A 19,778-nucleotide genomic window follows, 5' to 3' on the forward strand; every position below is an offset into this window, starting at 1 on the left:
CATTCTGGACCAGTTGGAGCTTCCGAGTGCTCTTCAAGGGGAGCCCCATGTAGAGAGCATTACAATAGTCCAACCAGGAAGTAACAAGGGCATGAGTGACCATGCGCAGGGCGTCCCGATCCAGAAAGGGCTGCAACTGGCGAATCAGGCGAACCTGATAAAAGGCCCCCCTGGCCACGGCCGTCATATGCTCTTCTAAAGACAGCCGCGCATCCAGGAGGACACCCAGATTGCGAGCCCTCTCCGTGGGGGGCAAAGATTCACCCCCAATAGTCAGCGATGGCACCTGCTGACTATATCGGGGCGCCGGAAGCCACAGCCACTCGGTCTTGGAGGGGTTGAGTCTGAGCCTGTTCCTCCCCATCCAGGCCCGCACGGCCTCCAGGCAGCGGGACATCACATCAAGGGCATCGTTGGGATGGTCTGGGGTGGAGATGTACAGCTGGGTATCGTCAGCGTACAGATGACACTTCACTCCAAAACCACGGATGATCTCACCCAGCGGCTTCACATAAATGTTGAACAGGAGGGGCGAGAGGACCGACCCTTGCGGCACTCCCCATGCGAGACGCCTCGAGGTCGACCTCTGCCCCCCTGCCAACACGAACTGCGAGCGGTCGGAGAGGAAGGAGGAGAACCACCGCAAAACAGCACTGCACACCAGAACAACTAGACACAAGAACAATTTTTTCCCCCAAACGCCATCACTCTGCTAAACAAATAATTCCCTCAACACTATCAAACTATTCACTAAGTCTGCATTACTATTAATCTTCTTATTGTTCCTGTCGCCCAACTCCTCCCACTTATGACGGTATGATGTAACTTTGTTGTTTGTATCCTTACGATTTATATTGATTGTTTCCTAGTATGATTTGATTGCTTATTTGTTCCCTATGACTATCATTAAGTGTTGTACCTTATGATTCTTAACAAATGTATCTTGTCCTTTTATGTACACTGAGAGCATATGCACCAAAGATAAATTCCTTGTATGTCCAATCACACTTGGCCAATAAAGAATTCTAATCTAATCTAATCTAATCTAATCTAATCTAATCTAATCTAATCTAATCTATTTATTTTTCTCTTTGTAGACTTCAAGTTTTGGGCATGAAATTAGTTTTCTTCATGGCCAGCTTAAATCCCTGATCCAAAACAAATCAGTGGAGCTTCCTATAATTTATCTGCAAGATGTAACAGGTGAGCTATTCACCTGAACGCATATTAATATGCCCACATTGTACAACTCATTTGTCTTTGACCTCTACATCAGCTGTATTCTCATATCTATCTTCACTAGATTGATTGTTCCAACCATATTCAGTAATTTGTGTTAAATGTCTTCCATACCAAGGAAGTAAAGATGAATTAATAGTTACTTTAACTTAACTAAAATTAATCCAGCTGCTGATACTCCATTCTCTCTAATCAGAAATGGCCAGTCCAGATAAGGAAAATATTAGAATGTGCAGAAATGAACAGATTAACATTAGCAATTAAGGAGAAAGAACAAACTGAATATTATATGATATGGGAAGTATTTTATCAATGGTTGGAGGATAAAAAAGGATTTCGGAAATGAAGAAGGCTAAAGAACAAGTAGAAAATACATTAAGATAAAGATATAAATAAGATGAAAATTGTTAGTATATGTATGATGAGAATAATGATGTTTAATGTTAATATGGTATTATCACTAGAGGATATTAAGAAGAAAATGGAGAGCTTTGCAATGTTTAAATGTTTAATATATTATAATATTAAGTTTTGAGAAATAATGTGATTGTGAATGTAAGTGATGTGGCAAATGGTGAACGATGTTGCATAGAGATGTTTGTACCCAGATGACACACTGCATAAGGAAAGATGGAATGCTTATCTTTGTAATTGAAAAATAATAAACTTTTTAATAAAAAAAAAGAAGTGGTCAGTCCAGGGATTGTATGTGGCCTTCCAAAAATGTTTGTTGTTGCTTCTTAGCCATGTTGCTACCAAGATTGTGCTGCCAAAATCTAGAAGCAAGTTCCTAAGCAAATCCTTTCCCCCAAACATTTTTAGGAAAAGGTTAAAAACTCATAGCTAAAAACCTAACTAAGCAATTGTATCTCTAGGTTGTTGACTCCTGATATATACTACTCATAGGGAAGCCTAGGTCCCACACAAACATTGTTTTGTTATTCAGTAGCAATAGCACTTAGACTTATATACTGCTTCACAGTGCTTCATAGCTCTCTCTAAATGGTTTACAGAGTCAGCATATTGCCCCCAACAATCTGGATCCTCATTTTACTCAGAAGGATGGAAGGCTGAGTCAACCTTGAGTGGTGAGAATCGAACTGCTGGCGGTTAGCAGAATTAACCTGCAATATTGCCTTCTAATTATTGCGCCATCATGGTTCTATGTCTTAATAACAGTTCATTCTAATGTTGTTGTTGTTGTTGTTGTTGTTGTGAATCTTTTCTTCCTCTCCTTGTTTCTCTTCCTTTCTTTGATGATGTCTTTTCCTGATTAAGAGAAGGAGAGTCAGGACAGAATACTATCTTTTACAATGCTGTTTACACCAAAAACTTAGCCTATTGAAAATATATACAGCATGTATAAATAATCATACATTTCTGATATGGTTCTCTGAGCCCAATTAAAGGATATTTTAGAGTAAAGTGAGCCTGGAATTTAATAAATGGTTTCCAGATTGCACTTCAGATATGGAACTGTAAGTAGCACTAATTAATCTCAGTTTAAATAGCCTATCCTGACTATGTCAATGCACTGTGGATATCTATTAATTCTGAACACAGACAACATTATACTAGCTTGCATGGTAGACTCTAAGTTAGAGATCCTGGCTTATATAGATGAACATAAAGCATGCATGGATAAAAAGGGGCTTTGATTAAGTTTGTAGTACACTGATTGAAATGTACAAAAAAATACATAAGATATGTACAGTTCTTTTGCTGCAGAAAACCTGCATACAGAAACTGATATATTCCAAGCTGATAACTTGGTCTACTTTTTCCATTATCTTGCTAAAAATTTGGATGTGAAAATCCAAATTCACCAAAGCCATGATGGATGGTAGAAACAATTTGTAGAGGCTCATCTGTTAACAGCGTAACATATGAAAAGTTACAATTTGTAATATATGTAGGAATAAATGGCAGTGTGAGAATTAATGACCGAAAAGAAAGAAAATCGAAAAACTAAGAGAAAGGAGATAGGTATAACAACTGAAGAAGATAGTTTGATCTATTTATTTATTTATTTATTAAATATACAGTATATGCCACCCATCTCACTGGGTTCTGGATGGCTAGTGGAAATGATAAATTGATGACACAGGAAAATAAAGGTATAGGTTTAATTAGGAATGAAATAGCTGAATGTATGTTGAAAAAATGACTTGATGTCATCTTGGGTATGGATATGAAAGTAGGGATTTATAAGTTGGTGGCATGTGTCTGCATCAGGGGTGAAATTCAATTTTTTTCCCTATCGGTTCTGTGGGTGTGGCTTGGTGGGCGTGGCAGGGGAAGGATATTGCAAAATTTCCATTCCCACGCCACTCTGGGACCAGTCAGAGGTGGTATTTGCCGGTACTCCGAACTACTCAAAATTTCTGCTACCGGTTCTCCAGAACCTGTTAAAACCTGCTGGATTTTACTCCTGGTCTGCATGTTGCAATACAAGGTTAACAAGGGAAAAAACTGAAATGAGTTTTGATTAAAATTGCACAAAATGGAGCATAATAATTGGATCCAAGTGAAAATATAATTCTGGGGGTGACATGAATGGATGGCTGGAATGAGATGTGCACAGAAAAAGTGACTGATTACTCAGAGATCTAAGAATGAATTAGAAAAATATTTATTTAGTCTGTATCTATTTAAACAATATTTTGAATATAAACATCAGTATATTCATATATGCATATGAAAAAATGAATCAAGTGTAATTGATGAGGTTATTTTTGATAAAATATTGAGAGAATCAACAAAGGATACAAAGATAAAGATGATTATGATGACTACAACAACAACATGCTTTTGGGATGTGTGTGTGTGTGTGTGAAAGAAAGAGAACGAGATAATATTACTGCAAAAATGACAGCAAGGAAAGGTTACGTTTATAAAAGGCTGATAAAATGCAGAACAATTTTAATGAGAATGAAAAGTAGTTTTGCAAGAGGGTGGAATAGGTTAGCCTGGACCACTGTAACGCTCTCTACATGGGGCTCCCCTTGAGGAGCACCCGGAGGCTCCAACTGGCGCAGAGTGCGGCCACGCAAGTGATTATGGGAGCAACATGGCGCTCCCATGTGACACCTCTCCTGCGCGAGCTGCACTGGCTCCCGGTGGTCTTCTGGGTGCGCTTCAAGGTTTTGGTTACCACCTTTAGAGCGCTCCATGGCTTAGGACCTGGTTATTTACGGGACCGCCTACTACCACAAGCAGCCTCCCATCGGCCGGTACGCTCTCATAGAGAGGGGCTCCTCCGAGTGCTGTCAGCTAAACAATGTCGACTGGCAGCCCTCAGGGGGAGGGCCTTCTCTATGGGGGCACCCACTATCTGGAATGAGCTCCCCCCAGAGATACGTAGTATCCTGGATCTGCGCACTTTCCGCCGTGCTCTTAAGACTCTCCTATTCCAGCAAGCTGGCCTGGCCTAATTTTCTCCCCTGTTTTAAAATTCTTGTAAATCAAAATTTTAATCTGTTTTAAATTATTGGGATTTTTAATTGTCTCGGGCTAAATTATTTAATCTGGTTTTAATTATGTTCTTAACTTTTGTATCTGTGTATTTTATTCTGTGCCTGTTCACGGCCCTGAGTCCTTCGGGAGTAGGGCGGTATATAAATCTAATAAAACATAAAACATAAACAAGGAGTCTCCCATGATAAATTTTTTTGGAACAAAGTTCAAGTAAGGGGGTCCTGGAAGAAGTATTTCATAGATTTCTATTTGAGAATGATAGCAATATGTGAAAGACTGAAACTGAAATTAATGCTAGGTTGGTGTTCAAGAAAAATTGATGGCAAGGAAGTAATGAATTATGTGACAATGTTGAAACATAATAAGGCTGCAGGTGTAGATAGCAAACCTAAACAACCATTAAAATATGAATGTAGTTTGTTTACATACTGTTTATGCAAAAGCTGTAACTGTTTGATTATTAAAAGACTGCTGCTTGCCTTATCTTATAAAAACAAAGATAGCAAGAGATAATGCACAAATATGAAAAATGGAAGACTTGATCATGTCCATCGTCTTGACATTCTGAGCCCTCCTTGCCCAATACATTGGTTTTTCTTCAGATCATACAAATCTCTCCCCCGCCCCTTTTTTTAAAATATTCATGGAAATTTTAGTAGCATTTTGATTGAAAATATACAAGAGATAATAATGAGCAAAATTTGGAAAATGTGATATGGCTTTATGCTGGATGCAAGGTGTGCAGATCAAATTTTTGCTCCCCTGAATGTCATTGAATGTATTAATCTGATAAAGAAATTGTATTGTCAGTTGTTGATTTTTAGACAAAGCATATGATAAACTGAATAGGGTTGAGTTAGACAATGTTTTATGTGAGTGTAATTGAAAGTTGCTTGTTGTTTAATATAGTTACAGAACTATAGTATATCATGGAAATAAAGCATGTGAAAGAACAAATTGAATGATAAGCAAAAGACTCTACACAGCAGGGAGCAAGAATGGGATTCTCCTTGGTTCTTTAATGGATTTCTGTAAGGAACATTTTTAGTAATGTCAGGGATATATTCATTGAGGATGTGAATGTACCCATAATTTTGTATGAGATGATGCTATGCTATTGGTTCAAGACCTGAATGATTAAGAGGTTCACATAGATGGTACAACAGAATGAAGATTATGGATTTGGAAATTAATGCATCAAAGGCTAAGGTAGTTTTATTTGAGAAGACAAATGGAATGAAAAATTATATGATATATTCATAAGTGAAAAAATTTAGAACTGGGAGATGAATGAGTTCCACGAGCTCGGAGAATGAACCTTTACCCTCAATTGGATTAGTGTTTTTGAAAATATCTTTATTAAATGATGGGAAAATGGATTAAGAAATGTTCACATGTGTAAATGCTGGTAGAGCATGATGTCCTTGAAATCCAATGGACTTGGTCCATTAAGTAAGTAAGCCTAATTCATACATATGGATGCAGTGGGAAGGACCTTGAATTCCCTATGGTGCTTGCAAGGTGCAAACCCTCTCTACTTTTTTGTCATAGCAGTGGGAATTTTATTTTATTTATTTTATTTATTTTATTTTATTTTGAATTTATATACCACACCTTCTCCCGAGGGACTCAGGGCGGTGTACAGCCAACTAAAAACATACAATACAAACATTAAAAACAATTAAAAGGATATATTAATTTGGCCCCAATTTAAAATGACAAACCAGTTAAAAATGTTTTTAAAAAATGTTATGTTAAGCCAGCCTGGTTTGCTGGAAAAAGAAAGTTTTAAGGGCACGGCGGAAGGCACCGAGGTCTTGAATTCTCCTTATCTCTGGGGGCAGCTGATTCTAGAGGGTAGGTGCCCCCACAGAGAAGGCCCTCCCCCTGGGGGTCACCATCCTACATTGTTTGGCTGATGGCACCCCAAGGAGGCCCTCTCTGTGGGAGCGCACAGGTCGGTGGGAGGTCATCGGTAGCAGCAGGCGGTCTCGAAGATAACTAGGTCCTATGCCATGGAGCGCTTTAAAGGTGGTGACCAACACCTTGAAGCGCACCCGGAAGACCACTGGGAGCCAGTGCAGCTCACGCAGGAGTGGTGTTATGTGGGAGCACCAGGCGGCTCCCGTAATTACCCACGCAGCCGCATTCTGGACCAGTTGGAGCCTCCGGGTGCTCCTCAAGGGGAGCCCCATGTAGAGAGTGTTGCAATAGTCCAGGCGCGAGGTGACAAGGGCATGAGTGACTGTGCACAGGGAATCCCAATCAAGAAAGGGCCGCAACTGGCGGATCAGGCGAACCTGACAAAGGTCCCCTTGGCTACCGCCGTCAGATGTTCCTCTAAGGACAGCTGCGTATCCAGGAGGAAACCCAGATTGCGCGCCCTCTCCGTGGGGGCCAAAGACTCGCCCCCGATAGTCAGTGATGGAGTCAACTGACTATATCAGGATGCCGGGAACCACAGCCACTCAGTCTTGGAAGGGTTGAGCTTGAGCCTGTTCCTCCCCATCCAGATCAGCACAGCCTCCAGGCACTGGGACATCACTTTGAGGGCATCATTGGGGTGGCCTTTTGCTTATTTTAATAAACAATATTTATTAAAAATTATGCATTTTTAAGTTTTTCTAGATGCCCCAGTGCGTTAATTTAAACTCTAGCTACGCATGCACGAGATGGCGGTTCCCCGAAGTGCCGGCTGAGATCGGGATGAAAGAGTTGCGACAGGAAACCGGGGGAAGGCCGTTTTTCCACTCATCGGCCCCCTGCCCGATATGCTGAGCCTTTGACAGTTCAAATGAGCCGTCTCCGACAGAAGACGGCTCTCGGATGACCCAGGGACGGCGATGAGAGGATTGCATCAGCTGGGCGCCGCTGGGAGGGCGGTGTCGGCCCCTGCAATCGCGCTGAGGCCGTTGGAGTTTTACCGGCCGGATCGGCGCTATTAAACGCTGCAGACACTCGGCGATTTTACATCTAATTGGGGGAGGCTACAGGCACTAAGGCTGCTGTAAGATCGTTAGCCCCCCCCCCGATGAATCTGCTGAGATTAAGGCAGCGGGTACTGTGGCAGCCTTGTTGATGGCGGTGAATGTCACACTGGAGATGAGAGGCCGAGAAGATCTGGGCTGTAACTGCCCAGCGAGGACAGACTATGACTGCGGGGCGGGTGGTCCTGAAAAAGATCTGGGGGGCGGGGAGTTGGCCGGAGGGGAAGTGATAATTATCCATCCATCTTGCTCTTCCCTGGGGTCTCTCCCTCCCCCATTTTTGCCCCCCCCCTCGGACTGTTGCCTGCCTGGTTCGGCCTGTTTGTTTTACTCATCTTCAGTTGTCTGTTGGGACTTTTGTCATCTCCCCTATTTGAACTGCTATCTGACTCCTGGCTCCTCTCACACCGTAAAGTGTTACATCTTATCTTTTCACCCCTATTACTGCCTTATTGGTCTCGTTGTATTGGTCAGAGTTATGGAGTTACAGACTGATGAACTATGAATCCTGGTGGACTGCTGCTGCATCATGTTCCTAGGAACTGCTCTATGACTCCGCCGGTGGATGTTCCCCACCTAGCCACCGTGAGAGGGTGGCTGCGGCTGGTTCCGCGGGACTCATTCATTGCAGCCTTGGATTCTCCACCGCTGTGAGAGAGCGGTGGTTATGCCGGCCTGGGTTGACTCCTATTTTACCATCATTATCCCTCTTGTTTCTCATCTCGGTTTCCTGTTGCTATTTTCCATCCACTTCTCATATTTATTATGGCTTACACTTCGGCGACCCTCCTTGCTCTGCGAGATGCCCCCCTCTCGCAGACATGGCCTTCGAATTTATCGAAGGCCTACCTCAAGGACGGGTTTTGGAACCCCGAGTGGTGGCATGCTTCTAAGCGTGGTTTGAGGGGTTTTTTAATTAATGTTTTTAATCAAATTTTAAGGGGACCCGGGAGGCGGGTGGTAAGGGTTGAGCCGGGGGCGGCTCCTACGGTTCAGCAATTGGGCCCGTCGGATGGTTGTGGGGGGAGGGAGGGAGGAGGAGGGAACAAAGAGGCTCAGTGGAGAGAGGGTCTTCCAATCCTTGTGACAGTTGGGAGACGCAGAGGTCGGGAGAGGGGGGGGCTAGGAGGGCGCCGCCGCTTCGTTCAAGCGGTGGTGCCCTCCTGCCCCCTCAGCTCATCCTGCTCCCCCGACAGCGACAGAGTGCGGAGCCCTGGACTCCGACTGGTGTACTTAAATGCCAGGTCCGTGGTGAACAAGACACTCCTCGTCCGAGATCTTATAGACGAGGAGGACGCGGACCTGGCTTGTATCACTGAGACCTGGCTGGGGCCGGAGGGCGGTGTCCCTCTCGTGGATTTGTGTCCCCCAGGTTTCCGGATACTACACCAGCCACGACTCCAGGGGAGGGGCGGAGGAGTGGCGGTAGTTATTAAGGAAAGTCTTAGGCCTAGGGAGGTCACTGTTCCTCAGGTTGGCGGGTGTGAATCCCTCCTTTTGAAATGGGACCCTGGAGTTCAGTCTGGGCTGTTGATCATGTACCTCTCCCCCAGCTGCGTGGCCTCAGCTGCCTGGCCCGCACTACTAGATGTCTTAGCCGAATTGACGGTGGAACTCCCCAACCTTTTGGTTGTGGGAGACTTCAATCTGCCATCGGCCGGTGAGTCATCTGAGTTGGTACGGGAGTTCATGACCTCCATGACGGCCATGGACCTGACTCAGATTGTACAGGGCCCAACTTATATTGGAGGACACACACTCGACCTTATTTTTCTCTCTGGACAGTGGATAAATGATCGTGGGGAGGGGACTCTATCTATTGACCCTCTGTCATGGACCGATCATTCCCTCCTTAGACTCGACTTTTCCTCTGCCACCCCCCGTCGCAGGGGTGTGGAACCAGTAAGATGGTTCCGCCCCAGGCGCCTGATGGAACCCAAAAGTTTCCTGATGGAGCTTGGGTCATTTCCCGCCTCCTTAGCCCACGATTCATCTGAGACCCTTGTCGCGGCCTGGGAACAGGCTGCGGTGGGGGCCTTGGATCGAATCGCGCCTTTGCGGCCTCTGATCCGACGCAGATCCCGGGCGGCTCCTTGGTTTACCGTGGAGCTCAGGGAAATGAAGCGTCGGAAAAGACGCCTGGAGGGTGGTTGGAGATCCTCCCGATCCGAGTCCGACCGAACACAACTAAGAACCCATATTAGGTCTTATCTTGTGGCGATGGAAGTGGCGAAACGTAACTATTTCGCCACTCTCATTGCATCTGCAGAAAATCACCCAGCAGCCCTGTTTAGAGTGACCCGCTCCCTCCTTAATCAGGGAGCGAGGGAGGACCCCTTACAGGGCCGTGCTGAGGATTTTGCACAGTTTCTGCAAGATAAAATCACTCAGATTCGGACCGGGTTGGACTCCGACTGGACAGAGTCCGTTGAGGTGACAGGGCCTAGTCTCGGTGGAGACATCTGGGTTGAGTTTGAGCCTGTTTCATTGGATGACGTGGACAGGATTATGGGTAGGTTGGGATCTTCCACATGTTTACTGGACCCTTGTCCCTCCTGGCTTGTTTCGGCAGCCAGGGAGGTGACTGGAGACTGGATCCAGGCTATTGTCAACGCTTCACTAAAGGAAGGGGTCTTTCCCGCTGCGCTTAAAGAGGCGGTGGTTCGACCCCTCCTTAAGAAGCCTAACCTGGATCCTGACGTACTTAATAACTACCGTCCAGTCTCCAACCTTCGCTTTTTAGCGAAGGTTGTTGAGTCCGTGGTGGCACAGCAATTCCCTCAATTCCTGGAGGAAACTGACTACCTGGATCCTTACCAATCTGGTTTCAGGCGTGGCCACAGCACGGAAACGGCATTGGTCGCCCTAGTAAATGATCTCTGGCGAGCCAGGGATGGGGGTTGCTCCTCCATCCTGGTCCTTCTTGACCTCTGAGTGGCATTCGATACCATTGACCATGGTATCCTGCTGCAGCGGCTCAGGGGGATAGGGTTAGGAGGCACTGTTTTACAGTGGTTCTCCTCCTATCTCTCGGGCCGTCTGCAGTCTGTTTGGGCGGGGGGTCAGGGATCCTCCCAGAGGCCTCTCACTTGTGGGGTGCCTCAGGGATCGGTTCTCTCCCCTCTGCTCTTTAATATCTATTTGAAACCGCTGGGTGAGATCATCCATGGTTTTGGGGTGAGGTATCATCAATATGCTGATGATACCCAGCTTTACATCTCCACCCCTGACCACCCTAGGGATGCCCTTTCCGTGATGTCCCACTGCCTGGAAGCGGTGCGGGTTTGGATGGGGAGGAACAGGCTTAGACTCAACCCTTCCAAGACTGAGTGGCTGTGGATGCCGGCATCCCGGGATCTGGAGGTTCCATCCTTAATGATCGGAGGTGAAATCCTTGCTCCCTCCGACAGGGTCCGCAATTTGGGTGCCCTCCTGGATTCTCGGCTGTCTTTAGATGACCATCTGACGGCCGTAACCAGGGGGGCCTTCGCACAGGTCCGTCTTGTGCGCCAGTTGCGCCCGTTCCTAGACCGGGATGCCCTCGCCACGGTCACTCACGCCCTTGTTACCTCTAGGTTGGACTACTGTAACACCCTCTACATGGGGCTGCCCTTGGGATGTGTCCGGAGGCTTCAGCTAGTCCAAAATGCAGCCGCGCGGGTAGTTTCGGGGGCGTCTAGATACTCCCGTGTAACACCTCTCCTGCGTGAGCTGCACTGGCTACCGGTGGCACTCCGGATACGTTTCAAGGTGCTGGTGCTCACCTATAAAGCCCTTCATGGCTTAGGCCCGGGGTACTTGCAGGACCATCTCCAGCCGTTCTCCCATCGTCCTGTGCGCTCTCACAGAGTCGGCCTCCTCAGGGTGCCGTCGGCCAAACAATGTCGGCTGACGACCCCCAGGGGGAGGGCGTTCTCTGTGGGAGCCCCGACCCTCTGGAATGGATTGCCCACTGAGCTCAGGACAGCCCCCGACCTTCTTTCCTTCCGTCGCGAGCTGAAGACGTGGCTCTTCCGCCAATTAAACTGATCCGTTTGGGGGTACACTGGTATAATTTTAAATCGTTTTTAATTGGGTTACTGATTTTAATTTGGTATTGTATTGTGATTTGTATTGAAGTTGTCATTTTGTAAGCCGCCTTGAGTCCCTAGGGAGAAAGGCGGCATATAAATCGCAATAAATAAATAAATAAATAAATAAATTCCTCTCAATGATTAGGCTGCTGAATATCTTAGTTGCTTCTTCAGGTGAATACATGGGGATAGGGAGCAGGAAGGGAACAAGTGGGGAATTCTGTTCCTTCAAACTTTCTGCAGCTCTCTGGATTCTGCTGAAGTGCAATTCTCAGTGGCCCCAACAACATGACAAGTAGTGCTTGCAGCTGTAGTTCAGCAACATCTGGTAGGCTGGGTTTTCCCTCCATTACACTAAAACCTCTAGAACTGTGCAGATTTTGGGAGGAGAGGTTCTTCCAAGTCAATTCAGTAGGACAAAGTAGGTACAACACACATTATTCTTGAGCAGAGGTAAAATTTTCGAGCAGAAGTAAAAGCACGTTGTAAGATGCCCAGAGTCACTTGATAGCAAGATCAGTGGTATATAAACCCAATAAAGAAATAAATCTCTCAAAAATCCCAAAAGGCGTTCGACAGAGTGAGTTGGGACTTCATGATTAGAACCATTGCTTAGGGAGGTTAGGAGGAATACGGAAATAAGAGGAATGAGGGTTAGGCACGAGGAGGTGAAAGTTCAGGCATATGCGGATGATCTAGTTTTCATACTGGAGGATCCATCAGAATCAGGACCAAAGCTATTACAGGTACTTAGGGATTTTGGGAGAGTAGCAGGATTATTAATTAACAAGGAAAAAATGAAAATATTAGTTAAGAATATGATGCAGAGGCAGAGATGTCAGTTGGAGGGACTCCTGCGGATGCAGACAGCTAATAAAATAAAATACTTGGGAATCTGGTTGACACCAAGGTGCTCTTCGGTAAAGGAAGATAATTATGTTCCCCTTTAGTCAGAAATTTGGAGAGGTGGAAAAATTTACAACTATCTCTTATGGGAAGGATAGCTGCCATCAAAATGTACATCCTCCCCAAATGGTTGTTTTTGTTCCAAACTGCCCCAGTAAGTCTGGATAGGGAATTCTTCAACACCTTGAACAGAGTTATTTCTAAATTTATTTGGCAAGATAAAAAGTCAAGGATTAAGTTTAGGATGATGCAGGAACCTAGACATAGAGGGGAGTTTGGACTCCCAAATTGGGAGCTTTACCATCAGGCAGCCATTCTGATATGGGTGAAGGACTGGATCACCTTGAAAAAGAGGCGGCTATTGGTGGCAGAAGGCCACAGTCTTCAACACGGTTGGCACCACTATTTATGGCCAGGACAGTCAATCCGACCGAGGTATTTTTGCAATCATTATTTACGTAAGACCCTAGGGGATACCTGGGAAAGACTTAGGAGAAAGTTGTACCTGAAGATACCATGTTGGATTTCGACTCAGGAAGCCCTGGTATACTCGACGTTATACAAAGGAGAGAAGGTCTTGACCTATGAAGACATTTTGGATACTTAGGGCAGACTGAAGACATGGAAACAACTGAGGTCAGAGGGGTGTAATATAGACTGGTGGGCCTACACCCAAATACATTCAAGGTGGAAGAAAGATCAGGAGAGTGAAGGGATATATCATGGGAAACAAGAATTGGATAAAATATTATTAGGTAACGACAGGGAAGTTTTATCAAGATGCTATTCTTACCTATTATCATTGAAAGTGGGAGAGGAAGTCGTTAAAGACTCCATGATTGCCTGGGGGTGAAATAAGGGTTATTCATTGGATTTTCAAAAATGGGAGGAGATTTGGCTTAAACATTTAAAATTAACTATGGCATCCTCTTATAAAGAGAATATTTATAAGATGGTTTATAGATGGCACCTACCTCCAGCAAGATTAGCTAAAATGTTCCCCGGGACATCTTCACAGTTCTGGAAATGTGGGCATAGCAATGGAACTTACTTCCACCAATGGTGGACATGTCCACTGGCAGCTAAATATTGGATGAAAATAAGACAATGGTTGCTTGAAATTACACACTGTAGAGTGGAATTGAAACCGGAAACCTTTTTGTTGGGGGTTAGACCTGTAAATATTGGATTGACTAAATGGTATCTGATGCTGCACATAATCACTGCAGGGAGACTGGCATTTGCACAAGAATGGAAGAATGAGGATCTACCAACGGGCTTCAAAATAATTTATAAAATCATGAAATGTGCGGAGTCCGATAGACTTACAAAAGTGAACAAGGGTAAAAGAGACTCAGATTTTTATAGTAGTTGGAACATGTGGTATGATCGGATCCAGAAACGATGGGAAAGCGACAAAGGATAATGCTGGATTATAATTATAGATGATGGTATAATTATGGTAATCAACAAGTATTGGAAGTGTAAAATTGTATATAAGAATCTGTAAATATTTTCTATTTTTACTTTCTGATTATTGGTGTATATATACATGGACATTTTGGTGATGTTACACTGTGATAGAAAAACTATAATATATTTGTCTTTGTTTTTTCATTTGTTTTTTTTTTTGAACTATAATAAAAAATAATTAAAAAAAAGAAATCTCTCTCTCTCTCTCTCCCCCCCTCTCTCTCTAACACACACACACACACACACACACACACACACACACACACACACACACACGAAGGATGAATGTAATATTTTAACAAGTTCCCACCTCCAAAACATCCTCCTTCCCAAGTTTGAACATACAAATAAATATAATCAGACTCCAATAATGTTTTTAGGGAGGCTATTAAATGATTTCTATAGAAAATTCCTTCCTTCTTTCCTCCCTCCTTCCCCTCCCTTCCTTCCTTCCTTCCTTCCTTCCTTCCTTCCTTCCTTCCTTCCTTCCTGAAGCACTGCCAATCTTTCAAGCTCAGCCCTAGTTTTGACATGAGAGAGATGGACCGAAGGAGAAGATTGGCTGGGGTCGCCAAGGAAAGATAGCGGAGCGGTAGCGACACCAGAGTCAAAGCACGTGAGGACAGGCGCCTGGCTGGAAGTCGCGGGGATCCCGCACCCTTGAACTTTTATCAGGCAATTACCAGGGCTTGGCTTTCCTTAGCGTTCAACCCTGCCCGCCCCCCTGCCCCCTCCCTCCTTGCACCGCCGGTCAAAGATGAAAGGGTTGCTTGACCAGATGCAGAAAGCAATTCTCTTTTTCGGGGAGGGGGGGCGAGTGGGGAGAAAAATCCCGACAGCGGAGCCACCCCTCTTAAGGATGGGGACGCGCTTCCTCCCTTCCAGCTTTGCATTTCTCCAAACCAGACCCGGCTAAGGAGCGACACCACTCCTTCGCTCTCGGGCATCACATTGCTCCCTCCCTGGTTGTGCTGAAGGGGATCTGACCTCCGTGGTTTTGGCTTTTGCGCTACAGGCAATTCGGAGCTAAAAGGAGAGCTCCCCGGATCCCTTAACTGGATCGGGGTGGGTAGATGGAGTTAAAGGACCAGTGGCTTCCTCCCCACCACCACCCCGGAGGGACTAAAGACGAGCAAGCGACCCCGCGCAACGAGAGTCCATTCGTGGCGACGCCTGCCTGCCTTCTCCCGGTTGCCTTTGCAAGGCTCTCGTTCAGCCCACCGTCTCCCCCGCCCGCAGTTTCCGAGACAAAAGGCTCTCCCACCCGAGATCTGCCTTACGTGGGGACCGCGAGGGCTTTGAGGCGTCCGGCGGTGCTGCTCGTGGCTTTCCATGGCGCGGAGCTGGGGTTTTCCCCTTCTTCTTCTGCTGGCTGAAGGAACCGGGCAACTCTTGGTTTTCTCTCTCTCTCTCTCTCTCTCTCTCTCTCTCTAGCGAGGCTTCGCCGGGCACCTGAATTCCATGCCCCACATTTAAGCCCGGCCCCCTTGGAAAGTCACCGAGGGAAAGATCTGACTCATTTGCCGGTCTTTTTCGGCAGCAACAGGATGTCAGCCGAGGCTGTGTTTCAGATGGAGACGCTGAGCTGGGCTCGGAAAAGCGCTTTTAAGCATTGAGACTGACGGCTGACGTTACATTTTCCTCCAAGCCAGGTCTTGGCACTTGGCGTGTGGCAAAAGACGCTTTGCAGCCCCCTGGTGCCTTCGAGAATATAACGCCCAATGCTTCCAGTCTGGGACCGATCAGGTCAATAAAAATATCTGCTCACCTCAAAAAACACTCTGAGCGGATTTTGCATTCGCAGGTAGTCCTTGGCTTACGACCACAATTTGAGCCCAACATTCCTGCAAAACCCACATTTGTTTGAGTGAGTTTTGCCTCGCTTTCTGACCTTTCTGGCCACAGTTGTTAAGTGAATCATTGCAGTTGATAAGTTAGTAACATAGTTGTTGAGTGAATCTGGCTTCCCCGTTGATTTTGCTTGTCAGAAGGTTGCAAAAAGTGATCCCCTGACCTGGAACTCTGCAACCATCATCAATATGACCTTGGGACACAGTAACAGTCGTAAGTCTGAACCAGTTGCCAAGCATCTGAATTTTGATCACATGATCAGAGGGAGGCGACAAAGGTTGTAAGTTTGAAAAATGGTCCCTAAATCACTTTTTTTTCAGTGCCGTTGTAACTTTGGACGGTCGCTAAATGAGCTGTTATAAGTTGAGGACTACCTGTACATCTTATGGAAGAAGAGGCAGCCACAAAGCCTGAATGCTAGTACAGCCAGTCCTCGACTTACAACCACAGTTGAGCCCAACATTTCTGTCGCTAAGCGAGACAGTTTTTAAGTGAATTTTTGCCACATTTTACGTCGTTTCTTGCCACAGTTGTTAAGTGAATCACTGCAGTTGTTAAGTTAGTAACATGGTTAAGTAAATCTGACTTCCCCCGTTGACTTTGCTTGTCAGAAGGTTGCAAAAGGGGATCACATGACCCTGGGACATGGCAACCGTCATCGATACGAATTAGTTGCCACGCAGCTCAGTTTTGATCACATGATCCTGGGGATGCTGCAATGGTTGTGTGAAAAACTGTCATAAGCCACTTTTTTTCAGTGCCTTTGTAACTTCGAACGGTCACTAAACAAACGGTTGTAAGGTGAGGACTACCTGTGCTCAATATTTGAAGGCCCTTTAGGCTTATGGAAAGAACTTCTGAGAATGGACGGATAAAATGATCTTACGCATTGAGATAGTACCAGAAGTGTGTTTTAGGGGAATGCTCTCATTTAAATTGTCAATGCAATAGTACAGATAGTACAGTGGTTTAATGCACCCTGTTATTAACACAGCTGCCTGCAATTTCTGCTGGTTCGAATCTCTCCAAGGCTCAAGGTTGACTCAGCCTTCCATCCTTTCTAAGGTAGGTAAAATGAGGACCCAGATTGTGGGGGCAATAAGCTGACTTTGTATAAAATATACAAAAGAATGAAGGCTATTGCTTAACGCATTATAAGCCGCCCTGAGTCTCCGGAGAAAGGCGGCATATAAATCAAATTAAAAAAAAAAAAAAAGCATGTTATTTGCCAGGAAAAGTTTTTAGAATTGCAACATCTATCAATACAAGTCAGCTTGATTAGCTTAGAACGTTTATTTATCAACAGTTCTTAATGATTTTATAATATATTCTTAGAATATATTCCATCATCTGCAACATATACCTTCCTTATAAGAATATGAGGAGACTAGTGAAATGCGTCATCTCTGAACAAAGAAAAACTGTGTTTGTTTTAATTTTATGACACTTTTAAAGACCAAGTTTGCCAGGTGGCCTGCAGTACACTAAACTAGAGTAATCAGATAAAGTAAAGATCAAACACAGTGCCTCAAATACATCACCCTAAATTGGTAAAATAATAGATGGAAGAAGAATGATGAAATTCCCACAGCGGAAGAATGGATTGTGAAAATGTCAGAAATTTCAGAAATGTCAAAACTGATTTGCATTATTTGGTCAGAGAACAAACAAGAAAAACTGCCTTTGAAAGCCTTATACAGGCTTTTTGCTGAAGGAAAAAAAAATGAATTGATTTATGGATTTGAAGGCTAAGAAAGATGAGGACTAAATGAAGGGATAGTTAAGAGGGAGGAGGCAATTAGAATGCAATTATCTGTTAAAAAGAAGCTTGGAAAACATCTGTATGCCTCTTTGATTTTCTTTTTTCTTTTCTTGCACTTTTTGTCCCCACTCCCTTTTTTCCCCTTTTGGCTTGTTTGCATGAGATTTTTCGATAAATATATTTTTTTAAAAAAATGTTAAAATAATAGAACGATAATAGTAGCAGCATCTCAAGGAACTAAAATGATAAAATAGAAGAAGAATAGCATCTCAAGGAGCTAAGAAATTTCAAAGTAGCAAATATATCTGGAAGAATAGCAAGAACATTTAAAACCTAGCTGATGAAAATATGCGGAAGTATAAAAATGCATTCTTCTGCTAGAGATGCAACAAAGTTGGTGCAGACAGTGCTTACTATTGCAAAGTTGGGGTGTGTGTGTGTGTGTCTGTGTGTGCAGCTGTGGTATGCACACTTTAAAGCAGGAAGATACCTAGTTCAGGGCTTCTGAAAATGGATTTCAGGTAATGTTATTCCTATTACTTGAAAGTCATTTTCAGATGTGTGTATATTTAATCCATTAAAGCCACAATAATTAAGTCTAGTGCAGGAGTGTCAAACTCATGGTGTCATGGCGGTGTCACATGACGTATCGTGACCTTTGCTAAACCGGGCGTGGGCATGGCCAGCACGTGATGCATCCAGCCTGCAGGCCGCGAGTTTGAGACCTCTGGTCTAGTGTTATCTTCAAGTTGCCTTTGCAAGTTCTCTTTTCATGTTCTCTGGGTGTCTTCTGATGGCGCCACCATTCTTTACTAGGAACAGTTCTAATCATACCATTTTAGAATGAATCACATCTGCATTTCGACTTACCTAGTAAAGTTTTTATAATAGAGATGAATGAGAAATGATTTGGAGTAGAGAAAAAGGCATCAGGCTACCTGGGTGACCTTGAGTTGGTCGCTCTTCTCAACCCTAGAAAGAAGGGAAGGGCAAACCACTTCCAAAAATCTTGCCAAGAAAACTGCAAGAAGTTGTCCAAGTTGTTGTTAGTTGCAAAGTCATATCTGACCCATCGTGACCCCATGGATAATGTTCTTCCAGGCCTTCCTGTCCTCTACCATTTTGCTTCTGGATTTTGGCTCAATCTGTTGCCCTTAGGGCTTATGAATTTAAAGAACATGCACCTGCTTGTAATCAGTATTTGTTGTTGTTAGTCACGAAGTCATGTCCGACCCATTACGACCCCATGGACAACATTCCTCCAGGCCTTCCTGTCCTCTACCATCCCCTGGAGTCCATTTAAGTTCACACCTACTGCTTCAGTGACTTCATCCACCTCATTCTCTGTCGTCCCCTTCTTCTTTTCCCCTCGGTCTTTCCCAGCATTAGGCTCTTCTCCAGTCAGTCCTTCCTTCTCATAAGGTGGCCAAAGTATTTCAGTTTCATCTTCAGGATCTGGCCTTCTAAAGAGCAGTCAGGGTTGATCTCCTCGAGGACTGATTGGTTTGATCGCCTTGCAGTCCAAGGGACTCGCAGGAGTCTCCTCCAACACCATAGTTCAAAGGCCTCAATTCTTTGACGCTCAGCCTTTCTTATGGTCCAACTTTCCCAGCCATACATTGCAACTGAGAAAACCATAGCCTTGACTATATGCACTTTTGTTGGCAGGGTGATGTCTTTGCTTTTTAGTATGCTGTCTAGATTTGCCATAGCTTTCCTCCCCAGGAGCAAGCCTCTTTTAATTTCTTGGCTGCAGTCCCCATCTGCAGTGATCTTGGAGCCCAGGAAAATAAAATCTGTCACTACCTCCATTTCTTCCCCATCTATTTGCCAGGAATTGAGAGGGCCGGATGCCATGATCTTAGTTTTCTTAATGTGTTGTCGAAGTAGTAGGTGTCAAAACCAGCTTGAAAACAGAAATAAAAATAAACAAAATGGAAAGGAACTTCTTGAGAATTTAAGAGCCCTAACGCTCTCTGCCAATTCATTTCAGGATGCCCTTACTTCAGA

General features: G+C 44.7%; 1 protein-coding gene across 1 annotated transcript in view; it reads right to left on the reverse strand.

The window, feature by feature from the left end:
* Positions 1-15,665, reverse strand: part of GNE (glucosamine (UDP-N-acetyl)-2-epimerase/N-acetylmannosamine kinase) — a 56,702-nt gene extending 41,037 nt beyond the window's left edge. The window contains exon 1 of the mRNA XM_070938521.1: positions 15,436-15,665. Within this exon, the coding sequence (XP_070794622.1) occupies positions 15,436-15,489 (54 nt within the window). The 5' untranslated portion in view covers positions 15,490-15,665. The remainder of the gene's footprint in view (positions 1-15,435) is intronic.
* Between the last annotated feature and the right edge of the window lie 4,113 nt (positions 15,666-19,778).

This window comes from Pituophis catenifer, unplaced genomic scaffold, assembly GCF_029215685.1.
Source record: "Pituophis catenifer annectens isolate HBS135680 unplaced genomic scaffold, rPitCat1.0.hap2 SCAF_2, whole genome shotgun sequence".
Classification (NCBI taxonomy): Eukaryota; Metazoa; Chordata; class Lepidosauria; order Squamata; family Colubridae; genus Pituophis; species Pituophis catenifer.